Source organism: Schistocerca americana, chromosome 6 (genome assembly GCF_021461395.2).
Source record: "Schistocerca americana isolate TAMUIC-IGC-003095 chromosome 6, iqSchAmer2.1, whole genome shotgun sequence".
Lineage (NCBI taxonomy): Eukaryota > Metazoa > Arthropoda > Insecta > Orthoptera > Acrididae > Schistocerca > Schistocerca americana.
The window spans coordinates 612,581,758-612,598,138 of record NC_060124.1 but is presented as its reverse complement, the minus strand read 5'-3'; the positions used below and the strand labels follow the sequence as shown (position 1 = coordinate 612,598,138).

Sequence of the window (16,381 nt, the reverse complement as noted above, 5' to 3'; positions counted from 1 at the left end):
ATTGTAACAACTACAGAGGTATCTCTTTAATCAGTGTTGTGGGTAAAATCTTCTCAGGTATTGTTGAAAGGAAAGTGCGAGTATTAGTTGAGGACCAATTGGATGAAAATCAGTGTGGGTTTAGGCCTCTTAGAGGTTGTCAGGACCAGATCTTTAGCTTACGGCAAATAATGGAGAAGTGTTATGAGTGGAACAGGGAATTGTATCTATGCTTTATAGATCTAGAAAAGGCATATGACCGGGTTCCTAGGAGGAAGTTATTGTCTGTTCTACAAGATTATGGAATAGGAGGCAAACTTTTGCAAGCAATTAAAGGTCTTTACATGGATAGTCAGGCAGCAGTTGGAGTTCACGGTAAATTGAGTTCATGGTTCAGAGTAGTTTCAGGGGTAAGACAAGGCTGCAACCTGTCTCCACTCTTGTTCATATTATTTATGGATCATATGTTGAAAACAATAGATTGGCTGGGTGAGATTAAGATATGTGAACACAAAATAAGCAGTCTTGCATATGCGGATGACTTAGTTGTGATGGCAGATTCGATTGAAAGTTTGCAAAGTAATATTTCAGAGCTAGATCAGAAATGTAAGGACTATGGTATGAAGATTAGCATCTCCAAAACGAAAGTAATGTCAGTGGGAAAGAAATATAAATGGATTGAGTGCCAAATAGGAGGAACAAAGTTAGAACAGGTGGACGGTTTCAAGTACTTAGGATGCATATTCTCACAGGATGGCAACATAGTGAAAGAACTGGAAGCGAGGTGTAGCAAAGCTAATGCAGTGAGCGCTCAGCTACGATCTACTCTCTTCTGCAAGAAGGAAGTCAGTACCAAGACTAAGTTATCTGTGCACCGTTCAATCTTTCGACCAACTTTGTTGTATGGGAGCGAAAGCTGGGTGGATTCAGGTTACCTTATCAACAAGGTTGAGGTTACGGATATGAAAGTAGCTAGGATGATTGCAGGTACTAGTAGATGGGAACAATGGCAGGAGGGTGTCCACAATGAGGAAATCAAAGAAAAACTAGGAATGAACTCTATAGATGTAGCAGTCAGGGCAAACAGGCTTAGATGGTGGGGTCATGTTACATGCACGGGAGAAGCAAGGTTACCCAAGAGACTCATGGATTCAGCAGTAGAGGGTAGGAGGAGTCGGGGCAGACCGAGGAGAAGGTACCTGGATTCGGTTAAGAATGATTTTGAAGTAATAGGTTTAACATCAGAAGAGGCACCAATGTTAGCGCTGAATAGGGGATCATGGAGGAACTGTATAAGGGGGGGCTATGCTCCAGACTGAACGCTGAAAGGCATAATCAGTGTTAGATGATGATGATGATGATGATGATGATGATGCTTAGATGCAAATCTCTCTCAACTAAGGGCATTATCATGTGCTGAGGTATCATGGACATGGATATATCGCAATTGAAACAAGAATGGGTATCCCAGGGGATAACTGATGTGGAGCAATGGACACGGACAAATGGAGACACTGAAAAGACTGCCACTTTCATTATCACATTCAATTCTCTGACACTGCTTGAACATAATATGGCAGGATTCCTTCGGCTTAATGTTCAGCCTTACATACCAAACCCTATGCAGTTCTATAAGTGTCAGCGTTTTGGTTGTAAACCATGAGTTGTGGAGTGCAGAAAAGCAGCTGACACTGGGACCGACTGCCCATCTCGAGCAATCTGTGAACTGCTCTGGGAACCACAGAGTCTGGAGCTGAGACTGCCCTGTTTGTGCTGAGAAATGCAAAATACAGGAAATAAGTGACCAAGCAGATCCCTATGCTGAAGCTAAAAAAGAGTATAAGGTAACAAAACCCCCCTGTCTTTGCCATCTCATTTTCATCCATGGTGCAGAAACCTGTTCCCCAGTCAGACGCTGCAATGCAGGCGATGTCTAGTTTGCGTGTATCCACCACAATCACCTATACTTGCGTGTGTACATGCCAAGGAAAATAGAGAAAGGACAAACTAGTTCAGGCAGCTGCAGTAGGAAAGACCAATAACAATTGAGCAGCGAACATCCAGAAGGCACACATAAAGCAGGGTGCCTCTCAACACCCCCTTCTCCCTCATCCTTGATGGGACAGGGTGCAGGGAAAGGAACCCAACGTTCAGGTGGCAAGCTTCCCAGGCGTCGTCAGATGTCATTCTGGGACGTCTGACTGATGAGGATGAGGGGAATGTCATGGAGTTAGATGCCTTGGATCCAGGCAGCCCTTCCATTTACCCTCACTCTACAAGCCTCCCTGATGCAAAGATACGGGTAAAGTAAAATCACACCAATGACTTGTGTTTACAAGAAACACATTTTAAAGATGCAGACATCCCTGTGCTACGGGGCTATATGCTATACTGCAAAGATGACCTATTGTGGGAAAGAGCCAAGGGAGGGGTTGCAGTGTTTGTCACTAATGCGTACCATTCTTCTGCTGTCCCCCTGGATACTGACCTGCAAGCAGTAGCAGTTGAAATTTATGCACGTCGGAGGCATACAGTTTGCTCTCTGTATTTTCATCTGTTGGATGCAATAGGTTCTAAGGCTCCCCTCAGATCTTATGGAACAACTCCCTCGACCATTTCTCCTCCTGGGAGACTTCAATACCCATCTTGTCCTGTAGGGCTTGACCTCTACTTGGTCTGAAGATGGGGTTTTGGAGAGCCTCCTGACGTCTCAAGAGCTATGCATCGTACTCATTTCTGTGCTGCTACTGGATTATTCATGGCCATCAACCTATCTCTCTGCTCTTCAGTCCTTCCCAACTCTGTTCACTGGGAGGTCATTGACGACCTTTATTCCAGCGACCACTTCTCAATTTGCTTTTGCCTGATGTTGCTGGAACACAAGCCACCAACATGGATGATTGGCAGGTCTAACTGGGCATTGTTCAGCCAGTTGGCTGTGTTTGAACACTGTGACAACATCCAGGAATGGGTGGACCACATCACTAGTGGGATCCATCATGGTGCTGACCTGTTCATACCATAGTCTTTGAGTCCTCTTAGGTAGTGACTTGTACCCTACTTGACAGAAGAGTGCCATTCAGCCATCCAGGCCAGATGTGCAGCTCTTAGACGGTTTAAATGCTGCCCAACAGCAGACAACCTCACTGCTTTTCGTGTCAAGAGAGCCAAGGCTTGACGTATCATTAAGAAAAGCAAAAAGCACTCGTGGCAAACATTCCAGGACTCCATTAACTGTTCCACATGTTTTACAAAAGCATGGGAAGCCATCAGGAGGATATCCAGTAAACACAGCCATTTACCAGTAACAACAGTGCTGAAACAGGTGCATCTCCGAACGACGCCCAGAGGCATTGCTCAGACGCTGGCCAGAATCTTACGTGGAAGACAGGCAACGTCCCCAACTCACGGAGGGTGACAGTTTTATTTTACTTTATTTACACATCACGTTCCATAGGACCAAATTGAGGAGCAAATCTTCAAGGTCATGGAACGTGTCAGTACATGAAAGTACAACATAGAAGTAATAACGGATAAAAATAAAAATAAATTTTTATGAACTCAAAAAAAGTCAGTCAATAAGTTTAAGTAAATGCAATCAACAATGCAACAAAAATCAGCTTAATTTTTCAAGGAATTCCTTGACAGAATAGGAGGAGTGACCTATGAGGACTATTCAATTTCGATTTGAAAGCGCATGGATTACTGCTAAGATTTTTGAATTCGAGTGGTATCTTATTGAAAATGGATGCAGCAGTATACTGCACACATTTCTGCACAAGAGTTAAGGAAGTCCAATCCAAATGCAGGTTTGATTTCTGCCAAGTATTAACTGAGTGAAAGCTGCTTGTTCTTCAGAATAAGCTAATATTGTTAACAAGAAATGACAGTATGGATTATATATGAGAGGCCAGTGTCAAAATATCCAGACTCGTGAACAGGGTTCGACAAGAGGTTTGTAAACCTGCACCACTCACTGCCCGAACCGCCGTTTTCTAAGCCAAAACTATCATTTTAGAATGGGTAGAGTTACCCCAAAATATAATAGCACACGACATAAGCGAATGAAATTAAGTAAAGTGACTAATTTTCGTGTCGAACACTCACTCACTTCAGATACCATTCGAATAGCAAAAATGGCAACATTAAGTATTCGAACAAGATCCTGAACGTGGGCTTTCCATGACAGGTTACTATCTATCTGAAAACCTAGAAATTTGAACTGTTCAGTTTCACTAATCATATGCCCATTTTGTGAAATTAAAACGTCAGGTTTTGTTGAATTGTGTGTTAGAAACTGTAAAAACTGAGTCTTGCTGCGACTTAGTGTTAGTTTATTTTGTACAAGCCATAAACTTAGATCATGAACTGCACTGTCTGAAAGCGAGCCAATGTTGCACCCAACATCCTTTACTACCAAGCTAGTGTCATTAGCAAACAGAAACATTTTAGAGTTACCTGTAATACTAGAGGGCATATCATTTATACAAATAAGGAACAGGAGTGACACCAACACTGATCCCTGGGGCACCCCCCACTTGACTGTACTCCACTCAGACCCCACATCACAGCCATTCTCAACATTGCGAATAATGACATTTACTGCCTGTTGCTAAAGTAAGAGGTAAACCAATTGTGATCTACTCCCCGTTTTCCGTAATGGTCCAACTTGTGGAGCAATATTTTGTGATCAACACAATGAAATGCCTTAGTTAAATCAAAAAATATGCCTAGCATTTGAAAGCTTTTATTTAACCCATCCAGTTCCTCGCAGAGAAAAGAGAATATAGCGTTTTCGGTTGTTAAGACTTCTATAGCCGAACTGCACATTTGATAGCAAATCCTGTGATATAAAATGATCTATTATCCTTATATACACAGCCTTTTCAATAACTTTACCAAACTCAGATGGCATTGAAATAGATCTAAAATTGTCTACATTATCCTTTTCTCCCTTTTTATAAAGCGGCTTTACTACTGAGTACTTAAATCGCTCAGGGAACTGACTGTTCCTAAAGCAAAAATTACAAATATGGCTAAATACAGGGCTAACATGTGCAGCACAGTACTTTAATATTCTGGTAGGCACTTCATCATATCCATGAGAGTCCTTAGTCTTCAGTGATTTAATTATTGATTCAATCTCCCTCTTGTCTGCATCACGGAAATACTTAAGACATCAATCTTGGAAAGGCATTTACCAAAAAAGTTATATGGTTCCCTGTAGAAACTAAATTTTTATTTAATTCGCCAGCAATGCTCAGAAAATGATTGTTAAATACCGTACATATTTCTGATTTGTCAGTAACAGAAATATTTTTACTGCGAACTGACTTTATTTCGTTGACCTTGTGCTGCTGACCAGACACTTCTTTTACAACTGACCATATGGTTTTAATTCTGTCCTGTGAATTAATTATTCTATTTGCATACCACATTCTCTCTGCCTTCCTTATAACATTTTTAAGCACCTTACAATACTGTTTGTAATGGGCTACTGTAGCTTGATTGTGACTACTTCAGACGTTTTATATGTGCACTGCAACGACATTACTGTCTTTACAGATGGATCTAAGCGAGGGGGCTCCATTGGTTGCTCCGTTGTTGTCATGGATTGTGTCCTCAAGATCCGACTGCCTCAGGAATTTACTATCTTCAACACAGTTATACGCAATCTTACAGTCACTGGAACAGATGAGGCATTCTTCCAGTGCTAAACTTCTTGTCTGTTCAGATTCTCTGAGTGCCATTTACTCTCTCAAATGTTTGTACCCAGCAGGTAAACTCATCCAGAATATCCAGGATGCCCTCCTCCAACTGTGAGTGGGGAAGGTGGTGTCTTTCTGCTGGGTACCTTGGCAGATGGGAACTGATAGGAATGAAAGGGCAGATCGAGCAGTCAAGGAGGTGTGTTGTTATCTGGCTGGAAGTGACGGACAACAAGCTCCATGTAGTAAGCCAACAACTCGGCTGTGGTGTACTTCCTTCCAGCCACATTGATGGGACGAGGTCCTTCTTGCTCGTCTTCGCATAGACCAAAGCCCCATGACACAAGGATTCTTATGCTGGTGGAGGAACCCTCCAATGTGTGGTGCTTGTGGTGTGTGAGATCACTGTGCAGCACATTTTATTGGACCGAGTTTTATTTGTCAACCAGCAGACTGCAGTGGATGTGCCGACAGATCTGCCCTCTATATGAAGCAATGTTCCAATGGTGCGGTTAAAGTGTTAAAGTTTTGTGAGTTGTCCAACATTTTTAAGATGATTGTAGGGAGTTGTTTTTAATGTGTCAACAGGGTGAGTGGCTCACCCAATTTTTTTGTATGTGGTCAGCCAGTCACATTTCTCTGTCCTTTCTTTTAGCTCTTCTGTGTTTTGTTTTCTGTGTTTTAATTTCATGTATAACTACTTTCTCTCCTAATTGTTTTTAGAGCATTTGAGATAGTGACCGTGTAGTCATTTCCAGTGCATGAGTGTACAATAATTTTAGTTTATCTCCACATTCATTTCTTTTCATAAGTGTAAAGGTTCTGATGACCTTGCCATTAGGTGCCCATAAAACTCATGTCCCTCCATAATCCACCACAACTTTCCAAGTATATTGTCCATAAATCACTAATTTACCGGAACCAAGATAACTCTGGGCCATAGCAAAATGATTTTAAACTCTGTTACATCAGCTGTTAAGTTTGTATTAGTTGAGCAGAGTAAGTTCTTAAGAATTCTATGTTTATTTGCTTCAAATTTTTGAAAATTTTACATGCGTAATATTGTTTTTTGTATTAAGTGTGCTACATTTGTTGTTGTTTTTCTGTTGCAGAGGACTTAATGAATTGGTGGGTATCTTAGTTGGACACCTGTACTTCTTCCTCATGTTTAAATATCCCCAGGAAATGGGAGGTCCAAGCCTTTTAACAACACCATCAATTTTGTAAGTAGAAATTAAAATTTAATATATGGAAAGGCTAAGATGTAAATTAGTGCTGAAATTGTATTATAAGTAGCAACTAAACATAATGAGAAACTTTTCTGTCATATCAACATGCCACTTGATGTATTTGTGGTATGGCATTCAGCATTGTTGGTATGCTGTGGTGGGGGCATAATTGTTAGTATTTTACGGTTTCAAAATTAAAACAGACAAACTTGGCTAAATGCTGTAATGTATTGTTGCAATTGCCATTTTTCTAATTGGGTGAAACACTTAAACTCAATTTACCACATGAAACTACATACCAATTAAGTCAGAAAGACAACCAGTACCCAAGATGGTGATGGTGATTTGTGGGTGAGGATGCTTCACAAGATCATCAGTGCTGTTGCATGCTGATGTACAGATGTGTGTAATGAAAATCTATTAAAAAATAATAGTAAATCTTAAAACAAAGTTTCTTTCATATACAATTGAAAATAACACCCTGTAATCTTACCCTCCTTCACATCACTTGTCACCCATTTCAAAATAAAATCTTTTAATAAGCTTAGAGAGGAGTAAGATTTACAAATAACTTTTTTACTTACCTTCTTTTCTCATTGTTGTCTCCAGTTCTTCACATCTAGGGGTTGATTTGTGAAGCTGAAATTTTTGATATTGTATGTTCCAAATGACATCATAACTACTGAAGAATTGCCTGTTTTTATCTTAATTTTTATATGTTCACATTTTTCTACACCACACTGTCTTTACAATCTCCACTTTTAAATCGAAAATTACATTGTTATTGCCAAAACTAAAAACACGTCCAGTCACATCAGAGGCATGCCCACTACTACCTCATTCTGCAGTATTAACAATATTTCAAAGAGTTTACAAATTTTCTTGACGAAAGAAGAATCTTCACTAAGTTATATCATTATTTTGGAAATGAATCTAGAAATAAATTTGATAAATATCAGATTGTGCTATTAATAATACGAATTTTAAGTGTGCCGAATATTTCCTCATTTCAGATGTTTCTAGAAAAAGAGTAATTTTGACTGTATATACAGAGTTAGTACATATCAATTGTAACATCGAAAATATATTGATTTGTTTTTATATATTTTAGCCTGAAATATATCACATTGTATAAAAAATCATATGAAATTCTCTTTGAAAAACAGCTGAGATAATATTAACCTGTTTAAAAGATAGAAAGTATTTCTGATGTTGATAGCTTCTGTTGAAGAAAAGGAATGTTAGAGGAGGGTGTCCCTTTACAACCGTCGTAAGGTAATCATCAGAAAAGCCCTCAGTAAAAGTCAGACATAACCCAGCAGGATAACTAGATGAAATCAAGGATAAAATACCAGTTCATACATGGTTAAAAAGGGGACGGGTGACTGTGGCTAGGTGACTACTTTGAAATAATTGGTGACCAATCTGTTCTGTGACAAATCAAAAACTGACACCCAATATTTTGGGAAGAATTGTGGACTAACACGCAATCTTGAAACACGAACTACACTCATCTCGTCAGATAAAATAGAGGGTAGGTCCTGTGGGAGATCCAGATCTACCTCCAGGTTGTCACATAAAACAAAGTAAAGTAAAACTGTCATGTTGACAGCTGTGTCCCACATTGTGACACAACAGCGGCTCCTCACGACATAAAAGAAAGCGATGGGTCTGTGCACAATGTCCCACTCTAAAACTTCTAGGGGCTACTACTTCATCTCAGCACGGTCAGAAGGGTGTAAGCCATGGTCGCACTGAAGATTTTAGAGAACATAAGTTTAAAATTACTCTTCACTTACAGCAACTGAGCCTCCCGACGACACATGGTAGTCTGATCACAAATGAGACGAGTGCCTGCAGGGAGACTGAACAGTGAGCAGGAGGTGGCAGGGAGTAAGCCTGTTTAGCAGCTGTATCAGTGTGTTCAGTTTCCTAGTCCTGCCGTTGCAAGAGGACGAGAGGGTCCTGCACTCCTTGCAACATCTGATCTGCTGGGTGTGTCTGACCAATAGCAAGAAAGAGACTGTGGGAATCTGAGCAGATGTGGAATCTCATGCCACAATGGGTTCTCAACTGCTCCATTGTCCTCAGGATAGCATACAGTTCCACGTAATTTACTGAAAGCTGCTCTAGGAGCCCTATCTTGAGGACAACACTGGGAAACACGACAGTGCAACCAGTGTCCGTGTAAAAAGTAATAAAATCCAGGTGCAGATGTAAAATCTCATTAAATTTAACTTAAAATAATTTCTGGGGTACAATTCTTCCTGTAGCCTGTCAATTTGAATAGTAACCTAAAACTTTTGTAGCCAGGAGGCTCCCTTATTCCACCCTTGGCTATGGATCTCAATGCCTCCCTTCCCCCTCTTCCCCTTTTCTGTAGTAACTCGAGGCTCTCCCTTGCACAGATCCCAAACAGCCTTGTTGCCTGGGGACGGTAACAGAACAGCCTTTCCAGTGGAGGCTCTAAAGCAGAGAGGGGTGCTAGTGAGTTCGGGATGGACAAACTCCTGTATGCTGGGCTTACCAAATGGAGATATTAGGTTAGCAATTGGACTTGTGTGGTAATCCCCTATTGACAGTAATATCACCACGGTGAACCACATTCAGAATTTTTAGTATGAAGGCCTTGCTAATCTATAAACCTGGCGTCTATATTCACGATGGGGTCACACGAAGGCATTATAATATGGGAGCAGACATGCTCTTTTGGCTCCCCAAGACTTGTATCCAGTGAATTTAAGGATGTTAACCTTGCAACACCTCCATTCTTTTTATAATTATTAAAGATGTAGCAGCAGCATTAGCTTCTGATCTAAAATGAGGCCCAGGTATTTCACCTATTTTGCCTTAAAAGTGAGAACAGTACCCCCAGTTTTAAAACACACAAATTAAAAAGAAAGAGGGAGCAATTAAAATCAAGACAATTTTCTCCATAGAAGATTTCAAACCTATGGTGGTAGAGCATTCTTCCTACCACCTGATTATCAAGTGCAGTTACCTAGTAGCCATGCATGGATGGAGGATGCACAGAAGATAAAATCATCCACAAACAAAGTACCCTGTATGGGACACTGTTCTATGGATGTAATACTGTTGATAGCAGTGGCAAATTTTGTGATACTTAAAACACTCCCTTGACGGACACCATTCCCCTGCTTAGAACGAGTTAGACAGGTCATTTCCAGCCTTGTATCTAAGATATTGTCAGAGATGAAGACCCCCCTCAACCAGGGGCTCTGAACTGTTATGTATGTTTTTGGCTGCCTCAGGGCCCCAGCATTTGCAGCACAACTTCCCTTTCTGTGTAGCAAGCCTATAATTCCAATATCCCTTTCCCTGCCTTTCTATCGGATGAACTTTGTGATGCGGAACTCACTTGGATCTGGTACATGATTTAGTACCCTTGTTTCACTCTCTACACCTCATTAATCAATACATGGTCCCCGTTGTTGGGTTTGATCTGCCGCCACTTTTCCAGAAGTGCAGATTGTGCAGAGAAAGTCACTCAATGTTGTGCATATTCCACCTTAGCCTACTTCCTTTCCAATAAGGTGGTACATCCAAAACCCTGCACAGTAGCCATCCCATTGTGGAGGGAGGGGGGGGGGGTTGTCAAGTACCTGCATGGTGGTAGCTCTCTGACCCATGCAGGGTTGCATGTGCTAGAAACTCCCTATATATGCCAAAGAGTATGAGCTTGTCATGACTGGGGCAAGGGGACTCTTGAGCAATGGGTTACTGGCCAGGCAGCTGTTGCTGCAGCTAGGTGTCTTCCATGGGGAGAGCCCTCGTTCGGAGTGGGTGCCACTGTGGTGGATGACTTGCATATTAAGCAGATGAAGCTTTCTCCTGCTGGTTGTCATAAGGCCCCAGCAGTCCCTTCAGAAGGAAAGAACTCATTCAATGCAGAAAGATATGACCCCAAAATATTTCCTTCCCTGGCTGCACTGTGGGAGGAATGTAGAGTTATGTGACAAGCAGAGAAATACTCCCTCCAGTACCTGGTATGTATAAAGAGTGATGGGGAGTCTTTCCTGGCCACAAAGCCTCTATTCTTTGTGAAGAACATAAAGGAAAAGTTTGGAGAAGCTCCAACAACATCCAAAATGAAGAGTGGGTCAGTTTTGATTAAAATGGCATCCCCTGCCCAGTCATGGATGTTAGTCACTTGTGACAAGCTGGATGACATTTCTATGATAGAAAGAAATCTTCTAAAAGGAGATTCCAGTGGCCGCAACACCACTATATCCTGCATGTTCCACTTCTGTGGCCAAGGCGGAGATCCCAGTGACTCCTGAGGCCCGAGATTGCTCTAAACATCATCTCAAAACCAACATGTGTTGATACTATAACCTCTCAACCAGTGGCAGCAGGTGACCATGGAGCATAACCTACGTCATTCGTCCCTTCGCGCCTTCACAGTGTACCAACAGCAAGAGGTTTTTTCCACCACCTGACTGAACTATGACATCTCTAAGCTCCTGCCCTGCTTTCTGCATAGCCCTTCATGTAACTTGTTTTCAGCAATGCGGAGCCCTGCCCTTCATGACTACCAGGGATATTTTAAGAATCGCACTGGCTATGATTCGGTGTCAGGTAGAGTTTGCACATATGTTCTGGACTCTATATGTAACGAACTTGTGCCTCTCGATACAGTTTTGGAGACTGTGGTTGTTTGGGTAAGGGCGTTTCAGAATTTTACCACCTGTAACATTCATCTCCCTCCTGAAGGTGAAGTCTCAGATCGTATTGTCTCCATTGGTTTCTCAGCTTGCCCACCTTTCCTAATCTTGGGTAACTTCATTGCCTATAACCCTTTGCAGGGTGGAACCACTGTCACTGGCCACATTAAAGGTATCAAAAACTTACATTTGTCTTTTGAATACTGGTGATCCCACACACTTCAGTGTGGCACACAGAACTTACTCGGCCAATGATCTTTCTATTTGCAGACCTAGTCTTCTCCCATTCATCCACAGGAGAATCCGCAATGACCTGTGTGGTAGTGACAACTTTCAATCTTCCTGTCCCTCCCTCAATGTCACTCCCCTGGGCGCTCCCCTGGGCGCCCACCCAGATGGGCTCTCGACCGTGCCGACTAGGGTGCTTTCACTTCCATTGTCATCCTTAGCACTCACAAAATGGGGATATTGGCATGGCTGTCCAGAGTACAACAGCAGCCATTCTACTGATGACCAACTTAATGATCCCCTATTCTTGAGGATTGCACAATTGGAAGGTAATGTGTCGGAAGAACCTCAGAAATCGCTGAAGCTGTTAGAGGTAGCAGGTGTGTTCTTTAGGGCCATAAGTGGCATCTATTGATGGAGTACCTTATGCATTAAACCAGCTCCACGCCTGGGTCCACCATTTAATAAAACGGCGGAAGCAAGAACGTTAGGAATGGTTTGTTTTGAATGATGTCCACACTTTATTTCTGTCTTCTTTGACCTGCAGAAGGCTTACGACACCACATCCTCGCTACCTTACGTGAATGGAATTTCCGGGGCCTGTTTCCGATTTTTGTCCAGAACTTCTTCCACCGTACTTTCCGTGTTGAAGTTGGTGCTTCCCACAATATCCCTCATATCCAAGAGAATGGGGTCTCACAGGGCTCTGTATTGAGTGCCCTCTCATTCTAGTGGCCATCGGTGGTCTAGCAGCAGCTGTTGGGCCCTCAGTATCACCCTCCTTGTATGCTGCTTTTATTGTTGCTGGTCTAGTGTGGGTGTTGCTGATTGGTGATTGCACAACACCATTCAAAAGTTGCAGTCAAGAGCTCTCACCCACAGCTTTCATTTTCAGCCACCAAGACATGTCGTGCGTGTCATTTGTCGTATATTTCATCCACAACCAGAACTGTACGTAGATGACCAGTTATAAAGTGTGGTGGGAACTTATCACTTTTTGGTACTTTTGATGCACGGTTGATGTGGCTACCCCATTTTTACAACTTAAGCAAATGTGTTGCCTACACCTTTAACACTTTGCTGCATCCATAGCACACCTGGGGTGCAGAGTGCTCTACCCTCCTGCTGCTTTAAAAAGTGCTGATCTTGTCCTATCTTCATTACGGAACCTGGCATGTGGTTGGGCATCATCTTCAGCATTGTCGTCACTGGGCCCGAAACACTATTGTGGGGCCCAGCTTGCAACAGGAGCCTTTCAAATTAATCGTGTGAACAGCCTACTTGTGGAGGCTGTGGTCTCTCCATTACGGATCAGACACCAACTACAACTTCTCAGTTACGCTGTAGAGACTTGCAGCTCCCCTAAGCATCCAAACTACCAGTGTTTCTGCTCTGAACTAAACTTCCTCCACTGTTGCCTTTTGTCAGGTAGCAATTGCTTACACCCCCCATGGCGTGTAGCCTGACCTCAGATCTCTATCGATTTATTGTTTGAATTGAAAGATTCAGTTGACCCCGTGGTTTTTTTGCTGCCTGCTCCTGGCTGTCATTGGTGCGTTTCCGGGTTTGAAGTGGTATACACGGACAGGTCAGTGGTTGATGGACAAACTGGTTTTGCATATACACGTGCAAGGTACTGTGAACTATACTTCCTGCACTGTCTTCACTGATGAATTGGTGGCCATCAGATGAGCCCATAGCCATGCTTGTTCTTGCACTTGCAACATGCTTCTATTCTGCAGCAACTCCGTGAGCAGACTACAGACCAGTGCTACCCTCATCACCCATTACTCGTAACTATCCAGGATCTTCTTTGTGACCTCCGTGAAGTTGGACAGCCAGTCATCTTTGTGTGGACCCGTGGTCATGTCAAGATATCTGGGAGAGAACATGCCGACTGGTTAACAAAGTTCGATACCCGGATGCCAATTTTGGAAATAGAACTGGACCTTCTTTCGACTCTGTGCCATCAGTTAAGAGGTCTGGAACTCTCAATGGTCCACCCTAAACTCCCCAAACAAACTGAAGGTGATAAAGAAGACCATTAGTTGCAAAGTCTAGCAGAAAGAAGGTTGTGCTGTTAGGTAGTTCCCATGGTAGAGGTGTGGGCCAGGAGTTGCAGGAAGAGTTGGGGAGTGAGTACCAGGCCACCAGCATTGTGAAGCCTAGTGCAGGGTTGGCTCAGGTGACTGAAAGCATAGGGGAGTTATGTAAGAATTTTGAGGAGGAGGAGGATCAGGTAGTGATAGTGGGTGGAGCAGGGAACAGTCCCGATAGGGACGGGGAATATGGTGTAGGTGGTGACTTGGTTAAGATAGCTACTCATACTGGTGGCACTAATGTGCATTTGGTGCAACTGTTTCAGTGTCATGATCGGTCTCACCTTATTGCGGCTGTTAGGTTTGATGATGTGGGGTTGGGGAGGGCACTGATGGCAGAGGGCATGGGTCACATCTCAGTGGTTCCAGTTGGGTCTATCAGTAGGTCGGGTTTCACTAGACATGGCCTGCACCTCAACAGGTATGGGAAGAGGAGGCTTCTAGGTGACAGTGTTGTGGTGGTGTTGTGGAAAAATTCCTGTAGTAGTTTGTGTTACAGCTGCACATTTTTTAGATTGAAGTCAGCAGATAGGTATACCTGCTTAAAGGAAGTCCCTCTAACTAAGGGTTCACCTTCAGAGGATGTAACGTTTCCAAGTAGAGAAGGGATTAGCATATTTCATCAAAATATGAGTTATTAGAGATAAAGTTAGTGAACTGCTTATGGATGTCAACTCTGAAATTATTGGTATATCAGAGCACCACTTAAATAATTTGACAACTCGGAGGCTTCCTTTACCAGGCTACACATTAGCTGACTGTTTCTCGAGGAGTTCCTTGCGGGTTGGGAGAGTGCCTCTGACGTATCACGACACTGCACTGAACAGATATTTGAATGTTGTGCAGCGTTAGTTGAATTTAATGAAACTAAACTTCTAATTGTTATTGTTTGTAGGTTAGGGTAACTCCGACTTCAGAGCATTTCTGCTCAATCTAGAGAGGGTTCTTGATTCACTTTGTAGGAAGCTCCAAAACTAGTTAAATGTGGTGACTTCAATATTAATTTGTATATGATTGTGCAAAAGAAAGGATGTTGGTAGATCTCCTAAATTCATATGATCTGATGCAAACTGTTTTTTCCAACTAGGATGCAAGGGAACAGTAGCACAGCCATAGACAATATTTTTATTCATTCTTCGTTATTGGATGGGCATACTGTTAGTAAAAGGGTGAATGGCCTTTCAGACCATGATGCACAAATTTTAACACTAAAAGGCTTTTGTACTCGAACTAATGTCGTATTTAATTACAAACTGTGTAGGAAAGTTAATCCAACAGCAATAGAGAATTTTTTAAAACTTGTCAAGGAACAAGAGTGGCAGGATGTTTATAGTGCCGCTAACATAGTTAATAAATACAATGCTTTCCTTAACACATTTCTCATGCTCTTTGAGAGTTGCTTTCCATTAGAACATTCTAATGTAATGGGCTGCCCAGGTGGCTGACTAGTGGGACAAAGATATCATGTAGAACAAAGCGGGAATTATATAAAAATGTTAGAAGTAGTCACAATCGAGCTGCAGTAGCCCATTACAAACAGTATTGTAAGGTGCTTAAAAATGTTGTTAGGAAGGCAGAGAGTATATGGTATGCAAATAGAATAGCTAATTGACAGGATAAAATTAAAACCATATGGCCAGTTGTGAAGGAAGTGTCTGGTCAGCAGCACAAGGTCGATGATATAAAGTCAGTTTGCAGTAAAAATATTTCTGTTACTGATAAATCAGATATATGTATGGTATTTAACAATCATTTTCTGAGCATTGCTGGTGAATTAAATAAAAACTTAGTTTCTACAGGGAATCATATAACTTTCTTTTTGGCAAATGCCTTTCCAAGATTGATGTCTGATATGCTTCTGTGACACAGACAAGAGGGAGATTGAATCAATAATTAAATAACTGAAGACTAAAGACTCTCATGGATATGATGGAGTGCCTAGCAGAATATTAAAGTACTGTGCTTCACGTTAGCCCTGTATTTAGCCATATTTGTAATTTTTCCTTTAGGAACGGTCAGTTTCCTGAGCGATTTAAGTACTCAGTAGTAAAACCGCTTTATAAAAAGGGAGGAAGTGATAATGTGATAATTTTAGACCTATTTCTATGCCACCAGTGTTTGCAAAAGTTATTGAAAAGGCTGTGTATGTAAGGATAATTGATCATTTTTATATCATTTGCTATCAAATGTACAGTTCGGCTTTAGAAGTTGTTTAACAACTGAAAATGCTATATTCTCTTTTCTCTGTGAGGTGCTGTATGGGCTAAACAAAAAGTTTCGAACGCTGGGTGTATTTTTTGATTTAACTAAGACGTTTGATTGTGTTGATCACAAAATATTGCTCCACAAGTTGGACCATTGCCGAATATGGACAGTAGCTCACAATTACTTTTTGCAACAGGCAGCAAAAATCATTATTCACAATGTTGATAACAGCTGTGATGTGGGATCTG

The 16,381-nt window shown here is 41.9% G+C and overlaps 1 protein-coding gene across 2 annotated transcripts in view; it reads left to right on the top strand.

The window, feature by feature from the left end:
- The window catches only part of LOC124619741 (derlin-1), a 129,570-nt gene that overhangs the window by 100,914 nt on the left and 12,275 nt on the right, over positions 1–16,381 (top strand). For both annotated transcript variants that reach the window (XM_047146313.1, XM_047146312.1), the window contains exon 6: positions 6,800–6,910. In XM_047146313.1, the coding sequence (XP_047002269.1) occupies positions 6,800–6,910 (111 nt within the window). The remainder of the gene's footprint in view (positions 1–6,799; positions 6,911–16,381) is intronic.